Genomic DNA, 13,254 nt, shown 5'->3' with positions numbered 1-13,254 from the left:
GCCATTATTATTTAGCTTCATGCATCCATTTCCTTTCTAATTAACAAGCTAACACCCATCTTCAATTTAGAAAATAGCTTATTGATTGTCTGAATAGATGATCCTTGTTTCAGATGTGACTCTGGGCATATTGTTCTAGGAAAGCAACTCATATTGTACAGCCTTTCATCTGAGTATTGGCAAAGGAGGGAGGAGAGGCCCAGCCTTCATCTGTCGCTGGCTGTTGCTGAGCCGACTGCCTTTTTTAATCTGCACCAAATCGATCAGATGGATTTTTCTCCCCCCTGGTTACTGTTAGCTGTATTCATGTCCTGTACACGCAACATTTTATCTTGAAATTCCTTGGGTGATTTATGTGCATATGTATTTGTAAACATACCATTGGCAGCGCCCTTTAGGTAGTATAATCTGGACAGTATGTTTAATTATGTATGCAGTGTTGGGTATAAGGAGGTGGTGTGTGTGTGTTTGTTGGTGGACATGGTGTAACGCTGTGCCGCTGTGTGGCTGTGTGCAGAGCTGGATGCAGAGGAATGGTGTAAGCTGCTGTGCGTGGAGTGCCTCGGCAGCCGTCTCAACGACATCAGCCTGGGAGAGCCAGACCTGTTAGCAGCGGGGGTGCAGCGGGAGCAGAACGGTGAGTGCCCAATTAGTCCCTGCTAACACAGCCAGCCATTCAGGGTCAATCTCTCTCACTCAGCCCACCACCAAGCAGTTAGCAGTTGCAGTCTGTACCCATATGTGTTAAAGCAGCTGAGACCTAGAAGGGTTAGGGGAGTGGAACAGACACTGTCCAATTAGGCCTGGCTAATAAGGGCCATTTATTGTCAATATCTGATCCGAAGTCCCCAGCTGAAGTCTTTAGATACATTAGCACGTGATGTTCAACTTCAGAAGTATGTTTGGAGGAAACCTGTGTGTGTGTGAGCACAGGTCACAGGCTGTGGCTGGGGCTGTGTTCCAGGCCTAATGAGAAGTGCTGTGCATCACTGGCTTCCCTCATAATGAAGCTTGTCATAGAGATGGATGAGATTATGGCTCCTAAAGCCATGTGAAATAAATGTGCCTCCCCACATATTCTACTCACAGGAAATGGAAAAGGAAAAGAGAGGAGACAACGGGTCCCTGCTCTCACGGTGAAGCTCATTCTCTGTGTAATTTGTAAACTCGCGGAGGAAATCGAAAAGGCAACAGGCAAAAAAGAAGAAGCAGTTTAAAATTGTAAAAGGGCGAATAATTGAAAAGAATCTGCCGTCTTTCCAACCCTTTTCATTTTACTGCCACCGTGAAGTGCCACCCTCAACGTAACTTGGCCTCATTTATTTAAGATGTAAATATCCGAGTTTTTGACTGTGCTGGGGTGAACCAATTGAACTGTAGCAACACAATCCCTCTCCCTTCTGTCGAGGCTGAAATCCTGCTGTTCGGCAGTGTGCAGTGGAGACGAATGTGTACCTCTCCGCTGCGTCTTTGAGTGGATGAAAAAAAATTTCTTCTTCCTGTGATTTCAATTAGAGTCTCCCTCCCTAAACGGCAGGGCCCGATAATTAGATCAGAGTTCATTTTCACTATCCCTAAAAATACGCTGCACCGTGACATTGCCATTTTCTATCCACTGCAGACACAAGGCTTATTTTGAATCATTAAGCGTAATTAGTAAGAACTAATTTAGATTATGGAGAACCCTCTCTCTCTCTTTCTCTCTCCGTCTGTCTGCCTCAGAGAGATAGTTAAATGTGAACAGGCAGATTTGGCTTCTTGATCCCAGTCCAACTCACCGGTCGGCTAGTTAGACTCATTATAGTTGAAGACAGGTAAAGTACTATTCTAAATAACATTTGCACGGGTTGTTGTGTTTAATTAAAAGTGAGTTAAGTACAGCAGCTACAAAAAAAGGTGACACATTGTAGTAAGAATATGTTTCGTTCTCTAGAGTTTGGCAGCGTGTTGATATTTTACAACCAGCCATTGCTGGTGTTTGTAAGGCTTGCTTTGTGGTATTTCTGTCCACCGTAAAAACAGCATTAATATTTCTTGTTTATAGATTTTCATTTAAACAGTATCCTTTATTGTGAGCGGCTGCAGCCTTGGCATTGTTGCGTAAATTTTTATAGGAAAAAATATTTATTCTGCTCCGTTTAATTTTGTCTGCACCTTATCCCCTGGCGTTCGCATATCTAAATGTGAAAGTTACCGAAACACTCCACTCAACGGATCAGTTGAACGTAATAAATCTCCATGCAATAAGGTATAAAGACAACGACACTATTTGAAAAAGAGTCTGATGGCCTCATACGAAGTTTGCAGGCTCTAAATTAACAAACAGGTGGGGATAACTTATGCTACTGCGTGATAAGGGTGCACAACCGCACATACTATATTCAGCATAGTTGTCTTTAATCCCTGAGAGAGAAATCAGTACAAGAACGTGCATCAGTTGGCCCAACACCAACTGCCAGTTCCTGTTAGTGCACAGATACAAATAACCAAACATAAATCAACCAGCAATCGACTCCCCCGTGCTCCGAGCCGCAAAAGCAAAATCCAACCTCTCTTACAGCCAATTGTTATTAACACGGCAGTGAGTGAGAAATAAGTGCAGTGCATTTTCAGATATAAACAAAACTAGACCAAAACATGTTCACTTTATGTGGCTAACTCTTTATCTGCCTCTTTACTTTGCTGCAAATATGAATGAAAGGTCTGGAGAACAATTCGTAAAGCTGTTGTGAAAATTTGCAGCTGGAAGTGCAGGAACTGTCTGCATGAATGCATTTGTTATAAATCCAGGGTGCTAAAAGAAGTCTGTGCTGAGTCTTAATGGTATTCTTGACTGTGAGTGTACATTGAATCCTTCCAGAACGTTTCAACGTGTACCTAATGCCCACCCCTAACCTGGACATCTACGGGGAGTGCACCATGCAGATCACCCATGAAAACATCTACCTGTGGGACATTCACAACGCCCGCCTCAAACTCATCATGTGGCCTCTCAGCTCCCTGCGCAGATACGGAAGAGACTCCACCTGGTTCACCTTTGAGTCCGGCAGGTGGGCGTGCGTGCAGATTTTGAGCTCTTTGTGTTGTCTTGTGAGATTGAAGTCTTAGCAGTGGGAGGGGGAGGAAGTTAGTTTTGGAAATGCTATAAAAACTTTTCACAAAGCAACTTCGGATTTCCAAAAGATCCCAGGATATCAACATTTACCACAGAGTCCTTCAGGCGATGATGTGACAGGTGCGAATGCGCGTCTTTGTTTGCGTTCTGTATCTCCTTCCCGCATCTGTGTGTTTGACTTCGGCGGGCTATTATAGCAACGTGCCTCTCCCCTAACTGAACATTCAAGCATGCATATTTGTAAAGCAGCGATCCAAGAGTGAGCGCGATCAAAGTGTGTCTCTGTGTGTGTGTTCCTGGCGCAGGATGTGTGACACAGGAGAGGGTTTGTTCACGTTCCAGACGCGGGAGGGGGAGATGATCTACCAGCGGGTCCACTCGGCCACGCTGGCCATTGCCCAGCAGCATGAGAGGATGATGGAGGAGATGGAGAAGAGCTCCCAGGTACGTTTGTACATTTTTTTTTTTTTTTGGTTGTTTATCTCCTCTCCACAGCCGCACTTGATAAACTTCCACCAGTACAAACAGCTAAAAGAGATGAGTGTATGTGTCAACATGGCATCGTTTTAGGAATATGTCCTTAATACTCTCATTGTGCTGCATTCACAGGATTGCTAAAATATCCTAATGCCGGAAGACACACTGAGAAATATTTGCAAAAACTCCACAAATAGCAGTTTAATTTCAATCCCCTTGTTTTTCAATGGCTTCTTCCCTGCCTGTTTGATTTAAGCTGATCAAACAAGCAATTCATTGAGGCTGTTGGCAGAATTATTTTTAGAAACCAGAGAACACAAAGGCAATAAATCATGATTTTCACACAAGATGTCCAAACACACATTACTCTCAGGGTATTTGCTGCTTGGTCTTTCCCTCTGAAGCACTGCTTTGGCCCAGGAGCCCTCAGACACCCCACCGTCTTGGCCTCCGTTCCCTCCTTCCATCACAACAGCCATCCATCCCTTCCTTCCTTCCTTCCTCTCCTCCTCCCCGCTATCATCTGTATTTTTTATTTATGTAGGCCTGCCTAGTGTTTGATGAGCCTTGACCATATGGCCAATGCTCCTGGACCCCACCACTTGGGAACGTTTCCAAATGCTGCTACCCTCAGCTCTTTAAATTGCATGAATGGCTCCACAAAATGGTCAAGCAGAATGTTTCCTACAGAGGAAATACATATATTTTCCACTTTCTGCTAATGTATTGATATATTTCACATATTTCAAGCTGTTTTCTGGCTTTACATCTGAAGCACAAGTGGCAGAACAACATCAAGATCCCAAATGAATCCTCATCTCACCCATCAAACAGCCTCTCAGAGTGGAAACAACCTGCAGTACGCCGTACTGTTCGCGCTATTTGTTTACTGACATAAGCGCAGACATTTCCCCTGTTGTGAGAGAGCGACTGAGAGTGACAGAGAAGTGAGAGACACTAGAAGCTGCCTTTGTCTCTTTCAGATCCACTCCAGAGAGACGTTAACCAAGTCCATCTCCCTGCCACGCAGCGCCTACTGGCAGCACATCACGCGTCAGACCAGCGTGGGGGATCTCTACAGTTACCAAGGTACAAAACGTACTAATTACCATATGCACCATGTTGCTATTGCTTTCTGTTGTCAAGGAAAAACACCAGTTGACCAGCACATTTCAACACCATGCATGGACTTATTTTCCATTGCTAACTCCATTGCTAATTTATACATTTATTGTCCTCATTAAAACAGACATACTTATATATTTCTTTCATTAGCAAGTAATATGAAAGATATCTTAATCTCCAGCTAATAGTTGCAATTTTTGCATGTTAACATACATTTCTTGTGTACAAATGTAGACTCCAACCATAACAGACAAGCACAGATTATTGTTGAGTTTACACCATAGACTGTATATAAATATGTCCCCACTTCCTTGCATTGGCCAAACTGACGCTATTTTCCTGGGGATAAGGGCCATGCCATCTTGCGAGTTTGGAGCCACGGATGACCCGCCACTCGCTTGCACTAGACACCCTTGCATTTCCGATTGATTAATACTGCGTCTGCTCTACCTTCACCAGCTACAAAGAAATGTTGGAGTATTGGAGTATACACAGTATTTCCCCTACTCTCATGGTCTTACAGGACCACTTTACGGAGCGGTTGACATGGTAACTGGTAGTCGCCATGAGGTCGTATCCTGTTTCAATAGCTAAAACGAAACTTTGACTCTTGAGTATGCATCAGTATTACATTAACTACTTAAAATGAGATAAACTATCCTCGGAAAATAGTGTATTTTAGTGTTTTAGTTTGGCCTTTTAGTTTGGGGCTTCCTCTAAGTTACAGTTATGAATAAACTGGGTGTATTTTTAGTAACGATGAATCACCGTATTCCTCTTGCTCTTGTTTTTTTGTTGGCGTACCCCGAGGCTAATGGCATCAACAAAAGCTAATTGGAGTCTAGAGTATGAAAATCTGGAGTTCAGTCAATTTAACATGATCAGAGGTGGATTAAAGCTGTCACAGACTAAGAATCGAGAATAGTTGATCTGCATGAAGCTGAAATTCAAAGTTATCTACAAGAGTTCAGATATTCATCAGTCCAAAAACAGACTGAGTATAAATGGAAACACATTAGTTTAGCAACCTTTCTCTTTAGTGGTTTCATTGTTTCAGAATAACACATAGCTAAATGTGTGGCATGTAAAAAGGCACCGGAACGTAAAAAGATCAACTCAAAGGTAAAGTACGGTGGAGGCAGCATCATGGGCAACATCATGATTTGGGGCTGCCTAGCTTCCAGGATATTGTAAGGGTGGTTGTCCAGCTGAGGCTCGGGAGAAGCCGTGTGATGCAGCAGGGCAACAACCATAAACATCCAAGAAAATCTACTACAGGTTAGCAAACAACAAAAACCTGCCACCCAGCCAGAATCCAGACCAAACTCAAGAGATGACCTGAAAATGCCTGAATCCATTACCTGAAGACATTTTTTCTTTGATAAGCAAAGGCAGAGACAAACACAGACAGACCTATAAGCTAAATTAGCTTATATAATTGAAAATGGTCTGTAGCATCCGAGCTTTACACAATCTGTCCTTTCCGTGCACTTAATGTACACGCAAGAAATAGGAAGTGTGTGTTAATGTCTAGATGAGGACCAGAGGCAGAAAGGTGATTAGTGAGCTGATGCGATTATGCTCCGTCCATGGTATTAGTTGATTAGTAGACTTATCTCAGGATTATGGGCCTTTTGGCTTTCACTGATAGAGCAAAACAGAAAGCCAGGCAAAGATGAAAGGCGCTCCGACGTCACAACTTTCTTTTGAAAAGCTAAGGCTGTTTTCTTTTTTTTTTCATTATCATTTAATTGTCTCCTGATAAGCTTAAAAGCAAAATGCAAGTCTTCCATTCCAAACATCAACACGTTTTTTTTTTTTTTTCTTACTCATATACATTAAACGGAGAAGCTCCCACCTCGAGGTCATTACTTATAAGCCCGGCCTCTGTGAAGTCTCCTTTTTAAACTCTTGCTCTCCAAACTCTGGTGAGCAGAGGAGCTTCTCTCTCATCCATCACCTTGGCATCTCCACTGGTCCTCCCACACATCCTCTGTGTGCCTGTCCGGTTCAGAACCACCCTCCACCTTCTTCTGCTCATGCACTTTCAGCCCTGCCATTATCTCCCCTCCTTTTCCCATGAATAAATTGAACGCGTCAGTGTGTTTGAGGACACGGCGATAGGTCTCGTCAAACAAGGGGGACGACGAGATGATACCGGGGAGTGACGGAAGTCCTGTTGCGACACGAGATGTTTGGACTGTGAAAGGCATGTCAGGGCCTGGTGCTGCTTTCAACGTGGCAGGCCATTGTTGTTGATGAGCACAGCCATATTCAGTAATTGCATTGATTCCTTATTGGCAGAAGGTCTCCACCTCTCTAGAGATATAATTTATGTGCAGAGACCTTCAGCTCTGTATTTTTCAGCCTTTGTTTGGTGGAGTACACTTTCATCAACCCACCTAGACAAATGGGTTAAGTCAATTTAAACCTAAAACCAGTGATAAGTTACAGGATTGTCGATATTGTTTCAATGTTTGTTCAGTCAGTTTTATATAACACGCATTACTTTTGCTAACTTTATTTTGAGTAATCTATTTTCAACCATTTATCCATTAGCTGAAAGGGTTAGGGTTAGTTAGATGAGTTTTAGTCATTGTCTGTCACAAAGGGTATCGGGGAACGGGAGTTCGGACCCAAATGCAGGACTTCAAGAGGCAGGAGTAGGCGAAAAAGATATTTAATTAACAAAAAAAATAAATAAATTACAAAAACCAAGGACGCTGCTGATAAGGCAGGAAATCCAAAAAGACAAAAATCAAAAACACTATCAAAACTATGGCATGAAAATACTATGGCATGGAAACCCTTGACATGAAATACATGGCGTGGAAAACGTGAAAAAACTGACATGGAACGTGGCTGACAAACAGTATGACGCGGCAGGGAACAAAGGGGAAGGCAGGGCTATATATACACACATGAGGAACAGAGGGGTGACGAGACACAGGTGAAACAAATCAAGAATTAACGCAAGGTGAAACCAATGACCTAATCAAAAGGAAAACACAGAAGTGACACAAACAGGAAATCAAGAACATAACAAAATAAAACAGGAAACAGGAAACAGAAAACTGAAAAACTAAACACTAAACCATGACTATGGAAAAATGCAAGAACTTAAAATACAATAAACAGAAAACCCAAGAAACTAAACCCTGACAGAAAACGTGACAGACAACATGACAGACAACATGACATGGAACAACACAAACAGGAAAACCAGAACTTAGCAAAATAAAACAGGAAACAGAAAACTGAAAAACTAAACACTAAACCATGACTATGGAAAAATGCAAGAACTTAAAATACAATAAACAGAAACACAAGAAACTAAACCATGACGGAAAACATGACATTGTCTATCGCTGGCTGAGGTAACACAATAGTATAATATTTATGTATTTGCGTTATTATGAGCTGGATGTTCGTGGCAACGTTCCCAGAAAAAATGCGCATGTGACATTACTGCAGCTGTAATCTCATAAACAGATACCTTGATGCGAACACAGAAATAATAAACCATCATCAGACAATAGCTGATCGGTTCCGAGATTTCTGCTTATACAGAGAGGCATTACAAGGCAAAACACAAGATGACTCTTATTATGAAGTAATCACAGTAAATTTTATAATTTCATCAGATGGCTTGGCACATCCTTCATATCGTTGAACGAAAACAAGACAACTGCCACAGTGATCTGGCAGATGAAGAGCTGCACACCTCCAGCTCCTTTCACTATGCCTTGCTGTTCACAGACTCGTGCCGTGTAAAGCATAAAATCAGATCAGAACTAATTATGGAAAACAGGCCGATTAATGCCAGCCCACTTTATTAAAAGGACAACAGTTTGTTCTGCTGCTCCCTGAATTCTGTTCCCATCAGTAACTACTCGTGTCACCAAATCAGCCGAAAAAGAAATGTCAGTGATCGCCAGTTTAAGTTTTTAAATTAGATGAGCTATTCTACAATCTTTCCCAGTGAACTCTGGGATTTCTACAAGTAGCTCTCACTGGGTAGCACTTGGAAAACCGTGAAATCCGTCTTTAGATTAATGTGCTTATTTAGACGCACATTCAGCTGATATAGCTGCAAATTAGTTGTTAAAAAAAAATGTTTTAGTAATAGTGATACTTTTATTTCCTGGAATAATAATTTGGATCCAAACTGAGGTAAGGAATAGTGTTTTTGGAGCGAGCTTTTTGGCTGCCTGTGTTTGCTCCCTGGCTGTATCGCTGTGTGCATGATGAATATCCAATCAGCACAGTCAATTTGCTGAGTCATGCTCGGGTTGCTTTCAAATACCCTGCGGGTTGGGGGGAATAATTAAGGAACATAGTTTCTTCTCCCTATAGAGATTTATTCACCTATTTGTTTAGGTTTTTTTTTTTTGTTTTGGGACCTGACAGTGAAGTAGCATAACTCTTTTAATTCAGTATGTTTCACATCTGCTTTGTATTTAAGCTGGTAAAGTCTCCACTATACCTCCCAGAAGCGTGGCTTTCTTGGAGGGGAAAATGATAATTGTCGTTATGTTTAAAAGAAAGTAGATGTGGCATAAAAAGAAAAACTGAATATATAGTGTGTATTAGACAAAATTCAGCCAACCGAGAATGTGTTTTTTTTGTTTTTTTTAAAGAAACCCAAGATAGATGTTTTAATCTCCAGAAACCACGGCATACACTAAAACAATGTCTCTACTCTCCACTATCTTCCACCTCTATTCTTAATGTTATTCACTTCTTTTGCATTTCAGAGAAACTGCTGTGTTCTCAGAGGTTGCTGAGGCATAGAAATAAGTGCACTTTAAAGTTTTGAAAAAGGTCAGAGAAGGTTCAATTACCGACTCTAATATTGGAATGGAAAAAAAGGACGAGAACGCTGGTATTTTTCTGCATTTTTATATTTTTTTTTCACACGCACACTCTGTCTTGCATCACCCTGCGTTTTATTGTGCTCCGCAGTTTAGTGCCGTGGCATTAGCAATTCTAATGAAACAGCGCTGTTCTTAGTTTGATCGGCTGGAGTGATACGGGGTGTGGGGGGTTACTGAGAGGCAGCGGGTATCAAAGGCACGGGGACAAGATGATAGAAGAGCAGGATGATAGCGCTATCTTATCTGCAACAGGCGACATGGAAGACTGTAGATGGGGAAACAGGAGCACATGAAAAATTCATCACAGCCAGGTGGAAGTGTTCGGCTGGGAAAGTTTTCTGATTTCAGTCATCACTTATTATTTGAATCCAAATTGGAATGAACTGACCCCGGTGCACTGGATTGATGTTTTATTACTTAGCGTCTGTGGCTTCACAACAGTCTTTTCGCAGTACATTCAACCTCTGTTCCTGTGGTTACAGCTGTTACTAGGATGCCATCTGGGTCGTGGCACTTTGAAAGGTGCAGACAGGTGTGTGTGTGTGTGTGTGTGTGTGTGCGCGTCAACATGCATGCATGAATAGCTGCCTGTGTGTCCGGGCCCTGTGTTCTCCCTGTCAGTGTATGCTAGTGCCCTCCCTGCCTGTCCCGTGTGCTCCAGCCCAGCAGCTGCCACCCCGGGCCAGATAGGATGACATGACCTTCCCTGGTAATGAAAAGGCACTGACAAATCACTGTCTGCTTCTCATAGGGATAGAAGGAGGAGGAGGGCTGCTGACACCATCATCTCTCTCTCTCTCTCTGTGTTTGTATTTATTTTTATATTTTTGTATTTGTGCAAGCGCTACTGCGTTTGCGTCCAAGAGCGCGGCTCCCGCCATGGGCTCTGGCACCGCGCGACGAACGCCGCAGTTTATGCCCGAGGAGATGATGAGATCCGCTTCGCCCTCTGTGTCTGCACTCGGCTCCCTGCCTCCTTCTGTTTTTACTTCTCCCCCAGCCTAAATTGGCCTTGGTTGAGGAAAGGGATTGTCTTGGCAAAGATGTGAAAAGGATATGCCTGGTTGCGCACCAGTGGTTTCAGCAATCTATTAAGCACAACGCAGAGGGAGGAAGAGAAAGAATCCCTGTTTTTATAACCTGCAGTGATTTTATTATTTTTTTTTTTTGTTCTAGGACTTAGGCTCAGCTGCATTTAAATCCTTAAACTACAGCCTCATGTTCCGTTTTGTTTTAATTTCAGGGAGTGGTGGAAAGGAAAGAGTAGCGGACAGAGGTGTGTATGCATGACTCACCTGTTATGGCTGATGCTGTTATGGTCTCATCCTCACACCCACGCCGGCCCCACTCCGCTTCTTCCGGCAAGCTGTTCCCTCAACTCACATGGCAAAATGCCTTTTCTATGTTTTTCTTTCTCAGTGTCTTTCCTTACATCATCCCTCTTCACACCTTTTTTTTTTTTTTCAAGTAGTCTTCTCCCTCTGTGGCTCTGACACGCACTCACCCAGCCACTTGACATTGATTGCCAGGCTGACTGGGTCATGTTTTATATTTCACGTCGTGGTGAGTTGGCAGCGCGTCTCGCGGCCCGATTCCCTTTGGTGGCATCATGACTGACGCCGCGCGCGCACACACACAACCTCTGCTCTGCGTGTGTGTTTGCTGTGTGTGTCGTGAACTCTTGCACAGCTTAAAAACATGCTCGCTAATGGGCATTTCAGCTCCAACACTACTCAAGAAAATGATGCCTTTGTCAATTTTGCCTGCGTGGCCTTGGAAAAAAAGAGAATTTTAATTTGTTAATCAAATTTCAATTAACCTCTGCAGCTGAATTGATCTGAGGCGTCCATATACATATCGACGTGCAGCAACCTGCACCCAGCCAGCGATATAAGCAGGGCCCCGTGCGTGCTGTAGGTTAGAGTTGATTACAGTGTTGTGCTAGGTTTTGCACCCCCTGAAATATTGATCACTGGCCACTTCCTCCTAGTTTGGTGCATGATCAGCAGCTTGCCAGCCACTTTATCCAGAGCCCACCTCCACGCGCCCCTCCTAATGTATTATTAATGGTACGAGAACCGCCCTCCGGCCCCAAGCATCTATTGCTCCCTCTCGGTGCATTTAACCAACATGAACTGCAGGACAAATTGGTCCAATTAATTTGAATTAAGGTGGATAGGGAAGGAGCAGGGGAAAAAAAAATAGAAGACGAGAGTGGAATTAAGTTGTTTATCTGAAATGAAAGGCTGCTTGTTGCCCTTGTTACCATTTATATTTTTGTATTACACATATGTAAGAGGGCTTAAAAATATATTTTACCTAAATGAAGCAGGCCAGATTTATTCTTGTCATCATCAATTCTGCTAGTTACTGGCCAGTAACTAAGCAACAGTTGTGCCGTGCACATTGTCTAAGAAACAATGCTGAATAGTTTGAGTGTCAAGTTCAGTCAAATCATTATTTTATTCCCCTAAAAATGTCTCTTTCTCCATTTTTCTTCCCCCCAGGAACCGGCCTGGCGATGACGTTCATCCCTCGAGCACAGACTTTCCCCAGCTTTCTGTCTGATGAGCCTGAACAGGGGGACAGCCAGCGCCAGGAAGAGGCACCGTCGCCCTCTAGTGGCTGTGAATCTAGTTGCAGCCTGAGACCCCTCCAATGACAGAGAGCTGCTCAAGCAACACTGGACACTTTACCCACCACTGTAGAGAGGATGTAGAAATATGTATAGCGACATGTGTAATATATAATTTCCGGGTTATACTTTACAGACAATAGTGTGAACTGTAGAGGGACGTGAAAAGGATCCTGAGGAGGGTTGTATCCTTTCTTGTATGAAGTATGACAGCAGAAGTAGCTTCAAAGATTGCACCAAAAAATCATTTCAAGTGTAGTTTTATGTTGTCAGTATCCTCTTAAAGCCAGCATGATCCCTATTTTTTATTTTTTTTTTAAAGAAGAAGTCAAAGGCACTAAAGGTTCAGTCTTAAAAAAAAAATAAAAATAAAAAGTTTTGTCCGGGTTCCTTCTGACAATGTGCGGCCTCAGCAACCAATTCAAGAGAAACTTCACCAGTTCTGACAGATATTCCTCCCACTCTAGATTCTTCCTCTCAAAAAAATGTGAAATAGATCAATGCCTCGCGCAGAAAACGAGTTGATGGTGATTACAGGCTTTAAATGGCTGCAGCCGGCAAAGAGGAAAGAAAAGTCATTCAGAAATGTGCTTCAAGGATATGGGAACGGACTGTCATGTCAGAAATGATAAAGTGCAACCTTCTCACAGCCTCTGCTTTAAACTGCCAACCTTTTCTCCAGAGCTATTTGATTTTAATAGCCCCTCTCCAGCCTCATATATACAGTGGCTCATATCTGATAACTGGTTCATTAGCAAAAGGTGGAAGGAGAGTGGTTTGATTAGATGAGTTATGCAAAGTAGAGGTGAATTTGGCAATATGGGCAGATGTGAACTGTTCATATCTTTTCTTCCAGTACAGTTCATGAAGCATTAACATGTGAACACATGCTGAAGAAAACATAAACTCCATAAACTTACGAAATGGGCAGAAACTAATTTAAAAAATGTAACCTTTTGGGGAATCTCTTATCTCTTGCTGAGATAAGGTGATAAGATCGACACCACTCAGTTTTTGTAATAAAT

The 13,254-nt window shown here is 42.6% G+C and overlaps 1 protein-coding gene across 1 annotated transcript in view; it reads left to right on the top strand.

Annotated features, from left to right (window-relative positions):
• The window catches only part of dok6 (docking protein 6), a 47,005-nt gene extending 34,591 nt beyond the window's left edge, over positions 1 to 12,414 (top strand). The window contains exons 4-9 of the mRNA XM_084566382.1: positions 518 to 637; positions 2,861 to 3,050; positions 3,421 to 3,559; positions 4,576 to 4,681; positions 10,838 to 10,870; positions 12,102 to 12,414. Of these exons, the coding sequence (XP_084422508.1) occupies positions 518 to 637; positions 2,861 to 3,050; positions 3,421 to 3,559; positions 4,576 to 4,681; positions 10,838 to 10,870; positions 12,102 to 12,256 (743 nt within the window). The 3' untranslated portion in view covers positions 12,257 to 12,414. The remainder of the gene's footprint in view (positions 1 to 517; positions 638 to 2,860; positions 3,051 to 3,420; positions 3,560 to 4,575; positions 4,682 to 10,837; positions 10,871 to 12,101) is intronic.
• The last annotated feature ends 840 nt before the right edge of the window (positions 12,415 to 13,254 follow it).

This window comes from Chelon labrosus, assembly GCF_963514085.1.
Source record: "Chelon labrosus genome assembly, chromosome: 18".
In the NCBI taxonomy this organism is placed as follows: Eukaryota; Metazoa; Chordata; class Actinopteri; order Mugiliformes; family Mugilidae; genus Chelon; species Chelon labrosus.
Note: the sequence above shows the minus strand (reverse complement) of the source record. Positions and strands in the feature narration are given on the sequence as shown.